Source organism: Paramisgurnus dabryanus, chromosome 1 (assembly GCF_030506205.2).
Source record: "Paramisgurnus dabryanus chromosome 1, PD_genome_1.1, whole genome shotgun sequence".
NCBI lineage: Eukaryota > Metazoa > Chordata > Actinopteri > Cypriniformes > Cobitidae > Paramisgurnus > Paramisgurnus dabryanus.
Genome location: NC_133337.1, coordinates 64,208,552 through 64,224,085, shown reverse-complemented (window position 1 = coordinate 64,224,085; position 15,534 = coordinate 64,208,552). Strand labels below are relative to the sequence as shown.

General features: G+C 35.9%; 1 protein-coding gene across 5 annotated transcripts; it reads left to right on the top strand.

The window, feature by feature from the left end:
* Window positions 1–321: 321 nt before the first annotated feature.
* Window positions 322–14,161, top strand: samd14 (sterile alpha motif domain containing 14). 5 transcript variants are annotated; one of them, XM_065253590.2, is made up of 11 exons: window positions 322–363; window positions 465–567; window positions 643–678; window positions 3,989–4,038; window positions 8,734–8,891; window positions 9,051–9,402; window positions 9,935–10,022; window positions 10,772–10,840; window positions 12,621–12,756; window positions 12,914–13,030; window positions 13,598–14,161. In XM_065253590.2, the coding sequence occupies exons 4-11, from the start codon at window positions 3,996–3,998 to the stop codon at window positions 13,757–13,759; spliced, it is 1,125 nt and encodes a 374-aa protein (XP_065109662.1). In that variant the 5' UTR covers window positions 322–363; window positions 465–567; window positions 643–678; window positions 3,989–3,995; the 3' UTR covers window positions 13,760–14,161. The 5 variants fall into 5 exon arrangements, with proteins under 5 accessions (XP_065109662.1, XP_065109663.1, XP_065109664.1 ...); XM_065253591.2 differs by lacking the exon at window positions 643–678 and having other exon boundaries at window positions 328–363; XM_065253592.2 differs by lacking the exon at window positions 322–363 and having other exon boundaries at window positions 370–567; window positions 12,960–13,030.
* Window positions 14,162–15,534: the final 1,373 nt, after the last annotated feature.

The following is a 15,534-nucleotide window of genomic DNA, read 5'->3' as shown; positions in this document are numbered from 1 at the left end:
CCTGGCGTATACATTTATTATGATTACGATTATTGTATAATTGTAAAATAATACTAAAGGATTTTCTAAATAGAGACAATCAGTGTTCAGGCAGATGTGCATATTGTACATATCAGTACATTTGATTTAAAATGCATGTTTAATTGAAATGAAAGGAATATAGATATATTAGATGTCCTCTGTGACGGAGTATAAAGCTGATTGGCTGTTGGAGTTGTAATAACATTGATTCATGATGCACACGTGCCTCTACCTCGCCTCCCTGCTCTCTCTCTCTCTCTCTCTCTCTCTCTCTCTCTCTCTCTCTCTCTCTCTCTCTCTCTGTCTCCTCCTAAAGCTCCTTCATTTCATCACTGTCCTTGGGTGTGTATAGCAGTGTCTGACATTCTGTTGCTGGGACTATAAGTGTGTGTGTGTCTGTACGCAGAGCATCTCTATGACGTTGTAAATTTGTGCTCATCCAGGAACAGGAGTCCTCCAGCAGCATCCTGTGAACAGGGCAGAGAAGCAGTATGCCAGCCCACCCGAACAGCTGAGCTTTGCTGTGGGATACGCAACTATCTAGAGGTGAGTCTGTTTATTCCGCTTGCTTTTCCATCATATCCCATCCACTTGTCATAATGAACTATTCATGATTTCCAGCTTCCTTTTGTCCTGATTGTCAACTGCAACTCGTAGGTGAGCTATATTAATAATTTTTCTAATGACTGTAAGTTTCTCTTCCACACGTTGTATTGATCAGGTATCGTGTGTGCTGCATGTAAGGTTTTACTGTAGGCATCCCTGTGAAGCCAAGGGGATAGTAATGAGCATGTAGCATTTATTTGTTGTTTAGCCCTGCAGTAAAAGTAAGCTTTTATTTGCTGATATATGCATACAGGCCAGATTCGTCCCCTCCCATCTCCATATTGATTTGTTTGCTATTGCCATTCCCTGCCTGTCAGCTACTTAGCAGCCCTGCCCCCCTAATTCTTATAGATGGGTTAATGTGTGGTGTGGGGGCCAGTTTATGGCCATTAGCTTCATATCTCTATCACACTGAGATGACTTGCGAAAGTAAGGCCCTTATGCCATGTCACTTTCCTAAACAGTTGGTCGGCAGTGATTTCTTGAGAGGAAGAAAAAGTTAAAATATCATGAGACAACTTTAGTCCGGTTAGGTGTCTGTATTGACATCTGCAATGTTTAGCTCTATAAGAGGCTCTGATTAATGGATCAGTGGGTTGAACTTAACCACGGGGCAGGGGAACCTTTCAAACACCACTACTAATCACAGCCCCTCTTATGTTCCTGTCTACGTGGATAAACAATGGAATAGCAAGAGATAGACAGATACATAGACATAGACTAGATAGATAGATAGACAGACAGACAGATAGATGGATCAATTTGTTGTGGGTAGAAAGACTGATAGAAAGACAGATCAATTTGTAGGTGTAGATAAATAGATGGAGAAAAAACTGAAAAATAACATAGATAGATAGATAGATAGATAGATAGATAGATAGATAGATAGATAGATAGATAGATAGATAGATAGATAGATAGATAGATAGATAGATAGATAGATAGATAGTTAGATAGATAGATAGATAGATCAATTTGTTTGTGGGTAGATAGACTGATAGAAAGACATATCAATTTGTAGGTGCAGATAAATAGATGGAGAAAAAACTGAAAAATAACGATAGATAGATAGATAGATAGATAGATAGATAGATAGATAGATAGATAGATAGATAGATAGATAGATAGATAGATAGATAGATAGATAGATCAATTTGTTTGTGGGTAGATAGACTGATAGAAAGACATATAAATTTGTAGGTGTGTAGATAAATAAATGTAGAAAAAACAGAAAAATAACAAGAGATATGATAAATAATAGATGGATGGATGGAGGGATGGATGGATGGATGGATGGATAGAAATATTTGTATGTGGGTAGATAAATAGACAGATGTATAAACAGAAGAATAGCAAGATCTAGGATGGATGGATGGATGGATGGATGGATGGATGGATGGATGGATGGATGGATGGATGGATGGATGGATGGATGGATGGATGGATGGATGGATGGATAGATAGATAGATAGATAGATAGATAGATAGATAGATAGATAGATAGATAGATAGATAGATAGATAGATAGATAGATAGATAGATAGATAGATAGATCAATTTGTTTGTGGGTAGATAGACTGATAGAAAGACATATCAATTTGTAGGTGTGTAGACAAATAGATGTAGAAAAAACAGAAAAATAACAAGAAATATGATAAATAATAGATGGATGGATGGATAGAAATATTTGTATGTGGGTAGATAAATAGACAGATGTATAAACAGAAGAATAGCAAGATCTAGGATGGATGGATGGATGGATGGATGGATGGATGGATGGATGGATGGATGGATGGATGGATGGATGGATGGATGGATGGATGGATGGATGGATGGATAGATAGATAGATAGATAGATAGATAGATAGATAGATAGATAGATAGATAGATAGATAGATAGATAGAAATATTTGTATGTGGGTAGATCAATAGACAGATGTATAAACAGAAGAATAGCAAGATCTAGGATGGATGGATGGATGGATGGATGGATGGATGGATGGATGGATGGATAGATAGATAGATAGATAGATAGATAGATAGATAGATAGATAGATAGATAGATAGATAGATAGATAGATAGATAGATAGATAGATAGATAGATAGATAGATAGAAATATTTGTATGTGGGTAGATCAATAGACAGATGTATAAACAGAAGAATAGCAAGATCTAGGATGGATGGATGGATGGATGGATGGATGGAAGGATGGATAGATAGATAGATAGATAGATAGATAGATAGATAGATAGATAGATAGATAGATAGATAGATAGATAGATAGATAGATAGATAGGTAGATCAATAGACAGATGTATAAACAGAAGAATAGCAAGATCTAGGATGGATGGATGGATGGATGGATGGATGGATGGATGGATGGATGGAAGGATGGAAGGATAGATAGATAGATAGATAGATAGATAGATAGATAGATAGATAGATAGATAGATAGATAGATAGATAGATAGATAGATAGATAGATAGATAGATAGATAGATAGATAGATAGATAGATAGAAATATTTGTATGTGGGTAGATCAATAGACAGATGTATAAACAGAAGAATAGCAAGATCTAGGATGGATGGATGGATGGATAGATAGAAATATTTGTATGTGGGTAGATAAATAGACAGATGTATAAACAGAAGAATAGCAAGATCATGGATGGATCGATAGATAGATAGATAGAAATATTTGTATGTGGGTAGACAAATAAACAGATGTATAAACAAAGAATAGCAAGATCTAGGATGGATGGATGGATGGATAGATAGATGGATGGATAAATGGATAGATAGATGGATGGATAAATGGATAGATAGATATATAGATAGATAGATAGATAGATAGATAGATAGATAGATAGATAGATAGATAGATAGATAGATAGATAGATAGATAGAAATATTTGTATGTGGGTAGATAAATAGACAGATGTATAAACAGAAGAATAACAAGATCCTGGATGGATGGATGGATAGATAGATAAATAGATAGATGGCTTTGTGGCATTGCCATTGAAGATGCTGGGCAGCAGATGGCACAACGTAGTGTTGCCTGGGTGTGTATGTATGCGTATGTGTGTGAGTGTGTGTGTGTGTGTGTGTGTGTGTGTGTGTGTGTGTGTGTGTATGTGTGTTTTGTCAGCCAAATTCTACCTGACCAAATGGTCAGTGCTGTGCTTATGTGTGCTTTTTTATAAAACTAGTAACAAAAACAGAATGAACAGACAATAGTAAAAGGATGATGAATATTATTATAATACTTTAAATTGGTAATCACTCATGGGCAGTTTATAAATGTTAATACAGCTAACTTGCCAAACAGTCAATATTCTGAGTTTTTCTCTTTTAGATTGAAGATGTCCTCCACTCCACTGGCAGAGGCAGAAGAGGATGTGTTTGGTGAGTGACCTCTCCCATCGGCCCATCCCTCCCCCACCATTAATGTTCAGATCTTCATTTCCACACTCTCAATACACTGAGTGCATTACAGGAGAGAGCAGAAACAGTCGTGGGTCTGAAAGCAACGGGAGGGTGGGCTGTTCTCCGAGCATGTGCAGTGGTTTGTTTCAAGTCCTAAATATTTCATTAAATCTTTGTGTGGATGGTGTAGATAAATGCAGAGCAATAGTAATGGGCACATTGAAGGGGCTGTTTTTTATATTATGTGTACCGTGTGATTTTACTACACACTTTAGAGGTACAGTCTGCTGAGTCAGTGTCAACGTCACCACAGGAAATAATGCTGAGATTCAAAAATGAATTTGGGGAAGGATTTGTAAGAGTCCGGGAAGGAATTGTAAGAGTTTGATCTACTGAAAACATTAAAACACTGCAGTGTCAAATTAAGATCATTTAAGCCACCCTTAAGCCATCATACATGTATATGACCTTCTACTTTCAGCCAAACATTGTCAGAGTTATATTAAATAATATCCTTCACCTTTGTAATGACATTGGATAGTGCCCCATTTTAAAACTCCAAAAAAGTGCATCCATTGATAAAAAACAAGTCCATACCGTTATTAAATGTCTTCCATGGTGATATGATAGGTTTTTATAAGGAAACATTTATATTGCAAACTTTATAAACTATGATGAGGCCGTATACGTGTTCACAGGAGAGTTTAAGTCAGGTGGAAGCCTGACTTCTGACCCAATGTTATTAAAACCGATTGCTTCACCTCAGAAGACATTTAGGATTAGATTTTGGATGGATCGATGCACTTTTTGGAGCTTTAAATGGATTCCCAAAAATGAAAATTCTGTTATCATTTACTTACGTAAAAGATTTTACAAACCTGTATACATTTTTGAGCAATGTTTGGAACCAAACCATTTTTTATCACAATTGACTTCCATTATATTATTTTAGCATTCTTTAGAAATCAATGATGATTACAAATATCTTCCTTTGTGTTCAGCAAATCAAAGAAACTCATACAGGTTTGTAACAACATTAGTCCTTTTTCACACAGACATTACGGAAAATAGATGGAAAATACATCCAGGATATTGTTTCATTCACACTGCCAATGTTTTGCGTTCACACAGATACCGTAAAGATCCCATAAAGACACGTGACGTGTTTAAAGTCTTTATCCGCAGTGTTTAAAGTTTGCTTATTATCCGTTATTTCTCTCTCCAGAAACCACTCATGCATTTTTGTTTATGATAAGACTATAAAGGAGCGCATGCCACGCTGTCTGTCATGCTGGTGAATGATCTTAGCTTCAGCGCTAATAGTGATGAGCTCTGCTTCAGTCCAGTTTGCAGACATTTCTCATTGTGAATGTTAATGTGCGTTAAAAGCCCCATTTTAAGGAGCTGGACGGTATATCTTGTTGCTATGACACGCATGCATTTTTGTTTAGTATAAGCTCATAGGAGCGCATGGCATGCTATTCTTTTATTCTGAATGATCTCAGCTTCAGCATGGATAGTGACGAGCTCCCTGAGGTGAGTGATCTCTGCTTAGTCCAGTTTGCATACATTTCTCATTGTGAATGTTAATCTGCGTGTAAATCCCTTGTTTTTAAGAGCTGAACCATAACTTCTTGTTGCCTCACTACGACACACCCCCTTACGGCATTGTTTCTGCATCTCATTTACACAGAGGGCTTTCAGGGTATCGTACGGCAATGTTACTAGGTCTTTTTTCCTGGAAACATTTACAGGACATGTTTTCGTTCACACAGAAGCCTGTCTGCCAATTTTACAGGTATTTTCTGTGACTAAGGTGCTATATGAATAAGGTTTTGATCAATAAATAAGGACAGAATTTTCATTTAAACTATTCTTTTAAAAATGGGGCACTATCCAAGGGCATTATAAAACTGAAAAGAGCCAGGATATTATTTAACAAAACTCAGATTGTTTTTTGCTGAAAGAAGAAAGTCATGTACAGCTAGGATCATTTGAGGGTAAGTAAAATATGGGCTAGTTTTCATTTTGGGGTGAACAATCCATTTAATATGGGCCAAGCACCAGAGCCCGTTTGCATAAAGCACCTTAAGTTTTTCCCTTAAAGGGACACTTCACCCATTTGTGTAAAGCTTTGTATAGTTAGAACCCCAGTCATGTTTTTGAATGGTCATGCATCTTTTTCTCAGTTGCTGCTGAGACAGGAGAAATACAGATTTCAGTGTTGCACTTCCTTCTTTTAGTGATGTAAAAATTATCATTTTGCATCATTGAAAGAAGGAAGTCCAATATCTTTGTCATTTAAAGGAGCATTTCACCTGTAGAAACATTAATCTTTATTGAAAGTGTGTCATATTTGTAGTCGAAATGAAACATTTAGAATTTGGTGCCTTTTTGACCGAGAAAAGGGGTGTTTGTAGTCTCACCCCCTCATCAACGATATTGGACTTCCTGCTTTAAATTATGCTTTTTACATCATTGAAGAAGTGCAACACTGAAATCTGTATTTCTTCTGTATCAGTGGCAACTGAGGGAATGATGCACGACCATTCGAAAACATGATTCTGGTTCTAACTATACAAAGCTTAATGCAAATGCGTGAAGTGTCCCTTTAAGTATGACACTTAACAGGTAAATTCCCCTTACCTAAGAGAATAATTTAAGGGTGTTGCATACAGTATAATCCCTTAAACTGTTCTCTTAGGTAAGGTTAATCGTTAAGTGCTTCACGACAGCGACCCAGGTTTGCCGTTATATTGTTGCCATGGAGACGCAACAGAAAAAACTTAAGGGTTTTTCTGCAACACCCTTAATTTTAAGGGAAACATAAGGGTGAACTTAAGGGGAAATTACACTTAAGGTGCTTTATGCAACCGGGCCCTGGCACTTTCTCTACAGTGTAAATTGTACTATCTACTCGCAGCACCCAAGAAGCCTGGTGAGGAGCAGAGAGTTCGGCCAGAATTCTGCAAATCACTCCGCCCATGTTCCCAAAATCTGGGTGTGTTCCGTTAACTAATTTCCCGCCATTGACGAGTTATATCGTCATTTAAGAGAAAAAACATTTGCATGAAAAAACGTGTTCCTGATGAGTTTTTATGGTTATCTGTAATACCACGGTTATCCACTTGATGACCCAATTTATAAAAAAACTGAACCAAATAATATTTATTAGTTTTACTCTCAGTTTATGTTTTGATTATCATTCTGAATCTGATCTCTAACAAAATTCCTTTACAAAAATTCAACTATTTCAGCTTTTTGCTAAAAAAAAATATTTTTGAAGAAAAATGCCGATATTTAAGAGTTTATAAACATAGAAAAAAAGATATAAATTAAACATTTCCCTCCCGTTTTGTTTGTTTGTTTGTTTATTGTTTGATTAAAAGCAGAGGGTCTGTTCTTTCATTTAATATATTTGTATGTTTATATTTTTTGAAGAAAATTTTCCTGGAATTTTGTGAAACCTTTGTGAAAATCACAAAAAAGGCAACTTTAAAAAGAAAATAAGTTAAGTTCATGCCGAGTTCAGTGCGCCTAGTGTTTTAAATTTCCATCATAATATATATTTTTATTTTTATTTCTGTTGGACACATACTTTTAAAGGGCACATATTATGCAAAATTGCTGAATTAACTTTTATAATGTGAACACAACAACCCTACAATTAATTCACCCTCTCCTTCTTTTTTAATCCCTATTAAACCAAAGCAGTCTAATTAGACATTCTCATGTTAATGTAATGTCACACTGATAAAGCTCCACCCACTGCCTCTGAATGACTGGTTAATTTAATCCAAAAGCTTTTCTAAATGTGTATGTTAGCACATTGTAGCACAAATGCAGCTATACTATTCTCTCAGACTGTATTCACAGGAATCAGATCTATTTTCAACTCACTGTTGGTAAGGAAGTGAGGAGCTGTAGCTCATTTGCATTTAAAGGTACACACATGAAAACCCTGCTCCCACCAGGGGCATTTTGGACATACTATAAGAAATGAACTTTGGGATTTATTGAGCTGAAACTTCAGACACATTCTAGGCACACTTGAGACTTATATTACGTCTTGTAAAGTGGGCATAATATGTGGCCCTCCTTTAGATCAACCCTATATTTGTGCCATACAGTCACCAGACCATGCTCGTTAAAAATGAGTAAAAGCTTTGGCTAAAAATACCATGGTAAAATTACTGTTGCGATTTGGTATATTGTTGAGTCCATATCAATGAAATGCTCATTCATATTGACATTGATACCAAGTGTGCTGAAAATATCATTATGTAGTCGCTGCGGCAGCTATGAAAGTTTGATTTTCGAATTGAAGAATGAAAGCTGAATTTGAATCTATACACATCCTTTGTTGTATTTGTCTGTGTGTGTTTGTGCATTTTCTCTTTCACTGGCCCTTACACACGCCCCGGGCTATACATGAGAAATGGACGCTCATCATTTATATAAGTAATCTCGGCTGCTGACAGCTTAATAGGGCTTCAGCCTGCTTTACAGTGTCATTGTGTTTTATGGATTGTTACGTGAACGCTAATGTCTGTGTTGTGAATGGTGCAGCAGTCTTTTATCATGTTTTTAGCATAGTTGTGATGTTATTTTTGCGTCTCTAAGTGCGTTTTTAACATAACATAATAATAATAAATGTGTTTTATGCCACATCAGATCTGACTGAGGCGGTTCCTGAGACAGAACGTCTTGACACCAGCCTACAGAAAGCCAAAGCACAACTGTCAATCAAAACCAGAAGGCACCGCCCCTCTCGAACCCGCCTGAGAGACAGCGTGAGCTCGATAGATGGAGAAGACGGCATTGACAGAATAGTAAGCTATACTCTTTTTATTTTATTTATTTAACTTATTTACTCATGTATTGATTTTAATTTTGTGTAAATGTTTTCTTTAAATGCAACCACAATGCTAAAACCAGTCATATTAATGTTATACTCATGGGATATCACTTTTTCTCCATCTGTGGTCTAGAGTTTTGGCGGATCACTGCAAACCTCCTCTTCTCCAATCCACACCTCCTTTCGAAGCTCCTCTCCTTCATCCGACCTCCTCCTCTCCTCCCCTACCTCGCGGAGGTCCTTCACGTTTGACCCCTCAACTGTAGCCGGAGAAAAGGAGGTGCAAGATGAAAGGCGGAGCTACAAGCATTTTCTGAACACCCCGTCCAAAGAGGTTTTGCCCTTTACTTCGTCTAAATCCCCCACCAGACCCTGTGTCCATTCAGAGACATCTTCTCCAGCCCATCATTGTCAGACGGATCATCTCAAGTCACGTGAGGGAAGCCAACCCCTCCTTCACTATGGAGAATATTCACAGAGCGAAGGTTTGTATATCACAAAAACATCTAATATTGGCTTGCTTACTGGGAGACTGCTGACCCAAGCAGGTACAAGGTACAATATGTATTATTTTTCCATTAAAGGTCAACTGTGTAGATTTATTGCGGCATCTAGTGGTGAGATTGTGAATTGAAACTAACGGCTCAGTACACAGCTCACCTCTCCCTTTCGAAACGCATAGTGAAGCTACGGTAGCCACTTCAGGACAAATATGTCATCGTCTGAGACAACGTAGTGACAAAAGCACTCTGTAGAGCAGTTTGTCCGTTTAGGGCTACTGTAGAAACATGACGGCACGAAATGTCAACTTTTATTAAAGGGGAACCACAGTGTATGTAGATAAAATGGCTCTTGAATTGGATTGAATTAAATTTGTATTATTGAATCTAATGTATCTAAGCTCATATCTCTGTTCTGTATTAAATCTGATTCATATCCTCCTGATCCTATTTTCAATCTGGATGTGATTCTGATCTCATTATTCTTATCTTATTCTCATTCTGATGATGTTTTCAGACGACAGTCATGACACAGGTCCAGATGAACCCGACAGTCCGACAGTGCTTCTGGACAAGAAAACCAGGAGACGATTTCTTGATCTGGGGTCAGTGTCTGTACATATTTTGGATGAAAGCTTTTCCATTTTCGCCAGAATTTATGCTTTTGATCTAATAATCCACAAGATGTATTTGCTTATCAAAGCCAGGAGTCTTCTAGCTACACTTGCAAACATTTTGTCATTACAATAAAATTTTGTTTCATTGTTTTGCTGTAATGTTAAAATATTCATTTTGTATCCTAGTCGGTTGGTTCATTTAGTGAGGAGCGTAAACATTGTGCTACTTTAAAATGATTGGCCCATTTGTGTGTGTATTAGAAAACAATTATACAGCTCAACCAATGGCAACCATATGAGCAAACAATACATTGTAATGTCAAAACTATTGATTTTGTTTAATGCCAAAAATAACTAAGATATTAAGTAAAGATCATGTTTAGTAAATTTCTACTCTAAATATATAAAACATGTAATTATTATTAGTAATATGTTTGCTTTAAAACTTTATTTAGACAACTTTAAAGGCAATATTTTGATTTTGTGCACCCTCAGACTCCAGGTTTTCAAATCAGCCAAATATTGTCTTATCCTAACAAACCATACATGAATGGAAAGCTTAAATTTTTTCAGCTTTCAGATGATGTATAAATCTCTTATGACTGGTTTTGTGGTTACATATATTCTGTTTGGTGTAGCTAAGGGCTTGTGTTATATGTGTCTGTTTTAGACAGTTTACAGATGCTGCAGTTGTGCAATGCAGGGCTGTAATGTTTTCTGCTTGTTGTGTTGAACAGGGTCACTTTACGCCGCACGTATGGAAAGGTCAGGAAAGACAGATCCAATAGACTATCAGCAGGAAATCGGTATGTGTGTGTGCCCTGTATTTACTTGGATGGGTCATTGCTGTTGTACCATTTTAACTGCATAACCTTTAAAATGTGGTTTTAACAATTGAATTTGTAACATTACGATTGGGAAACAGAATTTTTTATATAAAATTAATAAATAGCAAAATGCTTAGCTCTTGGGGATATGGCAAAATAGGCAATGTTTACTCAGACCACAGTATTTAAACCCATACGGCAAAAAATAAATTTCTCTGGCCAAACATATGTTTTAAATTTTTTCTAAATACATTTTGTAGAAAGTAAAGCTTAATTAAATATATTTTTGAATTTGTAAATATATTTCGTTTTAACCTTCATATATAAGAATCTATTTTAAAATGTTTTTCAGGGGCAACAAATACCTTTCAAATTTTTCCTGATTAAAATATGGAAGTTTTTATAAAATGTATAAAGTATAAAATGTATAAATATGTATAAAATATAAAATGAAAAGTATATTTATGCAGTTTCGAATATATTTATGTAAATATGTTTTCATATTTAAAACTTGACTCTTCTGTAGTTACACTGTGTACTTAGACTGACGGAAAATTGAAAGTTGCGATTTTCTAGGCCGATATGGCTAGGAACTATACTCTCATTCTGGTGTAATAATCAAGGACTTTGTTGCCATAACATGGGTGCAGCAGGCTTAATGATATTATGCAGTGCCCGAAAATAGTCCCCTGCTATTGAAAGATAGTTAGGGTCAGAAAAGACAGTATTTAATATATGTATATAAAATATATGTAATATATAATAGATATGTAATATGTAAGGGATAATGTAGAGGCAGCCGGTAGTTATTGGGAAATAAGCCCCGACAGTGTGATCAGGACCCGACGCGAAGCGGAGGGTCTTGTATCACACTGAAGGGGCTTATTTCCCATTAACTACCGGCTGCCTCTACATTATCCCGCTTATTACATGGCTACTTGCCACATAAGAAAAAAAACTGGACATGAATATGAATTTGAAACATTTTATTGGCATATTTGTTTTAAATTAACATTTTTATCCTTCCGCGAAACTTTGCACAGATGCATAAAATGATCGTAATACCTTATTAAGATCCTCTGCTTCATACTTGTCTCCATTTTTTCTCTTTTAGCCAGTCTTTGAGAAGTTTTAATGGCCATTCTGTATTTTTTTGTGTGTTGGCTTCGTAGCTGTCATGCTCTATTTTGTCAAATTCAGTCTCAGTAAGCTCTCTGTGTCTTGTCGTGGTTGTCGAGTGTTTGTCACAAGATGGCGCCAAACAGACAGTAATCTTTATTGATCTTTATTGGCGCGGAGCGATTTTACTCGTGCAAGTAGTCCGGCTATGCGTTATTATTTTGGAGCGGTTATTATTTGAAAAGAACGAACCTGCAAATGTCTCAACTGACCAATCAGAATCAAGCATTCCAGAGAGCCGTGTAATAAATGTATATAAAAAATATATGTATTTTTAAAATATACAAAAATGGCTAAAATCTTATTTGTGAAAAACTAATTTCTGTAAACATATTTCAAAATATATTTCAGCACATATAATTTTGCCATTTTTTAAATATGTAAAAATATATTTGAAATTAAATTTGAAAATATATTTTAGCCATATGGAATGCACCCCAGTGTGTCCACTCAATTGTGGTATTAAAATGTTTTGTGCATACATATACTTATACAAATATATATACTTACAAATGTCATTTTAGCACCAGTGTGGATACAGTGGATACAGATGTGTGATGTTCTTTGTGTTTGTACGCAGGGATTCAGAGAGAACAGAGAGCCGGTCTTCACGTTCCTCTGGTCCACCGTTTGTGCCTTTCTCCTGGTTGAGTGAAAGGATGAGAGGATCCGCTTCCCCGAAGAACACACAGTCCCCAACCAAACCTTTCACCCAGGTAACAATATCAAGCCTGCTCAATGCTTCATAATACCGCATTGCAGCATGTTACACTCATTTATGGGCAGGATAACAAGAACTGCAGTTTTTACAAGATTGATTTATATTAGGAAACAGTCATACAGCTTTCTGACGTTAATACCTCTCTCTATAAGGGCTCCAGTACTGATGAGGACTTTGATTCTTCTGTGGGTTTACTAGAAGAGGACTGCAGACCCAATAAGACTGAGTCATCACAACCCTATCAAACTCTTCCTGAGCATTCAGATGGGGTAAGATTGCTTCTGCATACCACATCTAAACTTAAATACAGCGTAAAACTAGGTACATGAAATAAAAATGTCTTTCACACTCATATAATATTACAAAACATATCTACTGTGAATCTGTTAAAGGTGCATTGTGTAACTTTTAGAATGAACTCTTGACAGAAATGTAATATAATATAAATAACTATATTAACAGTGGTGTATAAATCCTATAGTACAGTGCAAGAGTGTACATATTTAATGCTAAATGCAAAAGTGGTCAGGTTATGATACAGAACATTGTAAAACAAATCTTACAATTAAGACAGAATAACAATATTGATTTTTTTTGTGTAGTTTAGTTTGTTTTAGTCTTGTTATATATAAAAGTAAACTCATAGGAATTGATGGCATTGACGTACAGCATCTGACTCTGAAGAACAATCATGTAATATTAAAGGGAGACTTGCTTAATCATGTTAAAAGTGGTTTAAAGAAAATTCAGGTTTAAAATTGAAATTCTATGGCTGACTTTGAAACTTTATTTGCTTGGCATTAACATTTGTATTATAACATGTTTGTATTTTCCAGAATGACTGTGAAAACAGTCGAAGCACAGATTTCAGTTTTAAAAAGAAGATGCTTTCGGCAGCTGGCAAAGACAGGACAGAACGACTAAATGGCGTCCATGGCAAACGGGACAGTGGAAAAAATGGACACAGTGAAGATGGACAAAAATTACTGAACACTTGATGGCTTTTTTGAAAGACTGAATACAATACGCTGCAGGTGCCATTAATGTCAAATGTTAAGTTGGCTGTCACAATGTATTATTAATGGATATATAAATAAAGATAACTTGCAAAGTGTTCATTAAAATATTTTTGTGAAAATATTTGTAATTCGAAACCATTTCACACAAGTTATCGCATTTACAAGTGAAATGTAGTCGAATGGATATCCCCGCTCCAAATTCACATAAATGCTTTAGCCAATGTTGCTGTTGGGCTGTTTGGAACATTACTGAAGCAAATAGCAAAATTCCATTTTTGGGAAAACAACTTCCAAATGATTTACTTATGGCTGTTTCTGCATGTTGAGCTAGAACAGAAGTATTTTCACATCAATAAAATTACACACCGTACTTTATTTCTATTCTTTGTTTTTTGTACATTTATTTCCCCAGTGGTGGCCAGTGGACTATAACTATCAAAAAATGATAAATGAGAAAAAATATAAATATAAAATGATGAAAGTATGCTTAAAAACGAGGCTCAGACGGCCAGTCTGATAAAATAATTTTTTGACTAAGCGTGTATGTGTGTGTGTGTGTGTGTGTGTGTGTGTGTGTGTGTGTGTGTGTGTGTGTGTGTGTGTGTGTGTGTGTGTGTGTGTACCTGGTAATTACTGCCATTCATATTAATATGCGACCCGTTTGCATAATTTAATCCACTTCAGTGTATTGATTGCAAAAACAAGATCAGAACATGAACATAAAGTACAGAAACCCATAGATACGCCCATCTGAGCCCGCCCACGGGCCGGTGAGGGTTACGTTTAAATGATTGTGTTCAGTTCCAGTTTAAAGGGACACTTCACCCATTTGAATTAATCTTTGTATAGTTAGAACCCCAGTCATGTTTTTGAATGGTCGTGCATCATTTCCTCAGTTGCCCCTGAGACAGGATAAATACAGATTTCAGTGTTGCACTTCCTTCTTTCAATGATGTAAAAATCATCATTTTGCATCATTGAAAGCAGGAAGTCCAATATCTTTGTTGAGGGGGTGAGACTACAAACACCCCTTTTCTCGTTCAAATAGGCACCAAATTTGAAATGTATGTTACATTTCAACTACGAATATGACACACTTTCAATAAAGATTAATGTTTCTACGGGTGAAATGCTCTTTAACGCTTTGTGCTGTAAGATTTAAGTTTAAGATTTTTAAAGTGTATTTTTTGATATGTGTCTCTGGGCTAATAAGCCCCAGCTGTCCACTGACTCTACAAACACTCCTGGCAAGTGCATTTACATTGTACTCAAAGTACTTAAAACAAGTACAATAAATTGTGGTATAAGAATACTATATATTATAGTGAAAAGTAAGATATACATTGTATTATTTAATAATTATATGGTAGAATTATTTTAATTAAATATATACTTTAATGAAAGCAATTACAATAGTATGTATGTACAAGTCTACATGTTGTGGCTGTGTTTTTGTTGCATATACACGCATTGACCAGTGGATGTCACCATCGCGCGGACTTTCGAGCGTGTCCCAGACTGTAAAAAAAATAGGTCCCAAACAAGAACTAGTAGAGAATCATTTTTATCATCACTTTTCTAACGTACAATGAATACATGGCATAAAGCCCAAAAGATTATTATACATTGCAAAATATTGATAATATAATAGAAAACGGAACAGAAGACACATGTATGTGTATATTTTTACTTAAATTAACAGTAGGACCAAGCTCAAATCGCGGCAGTGGCAGCTTGCGGTGCCAGTATAATTA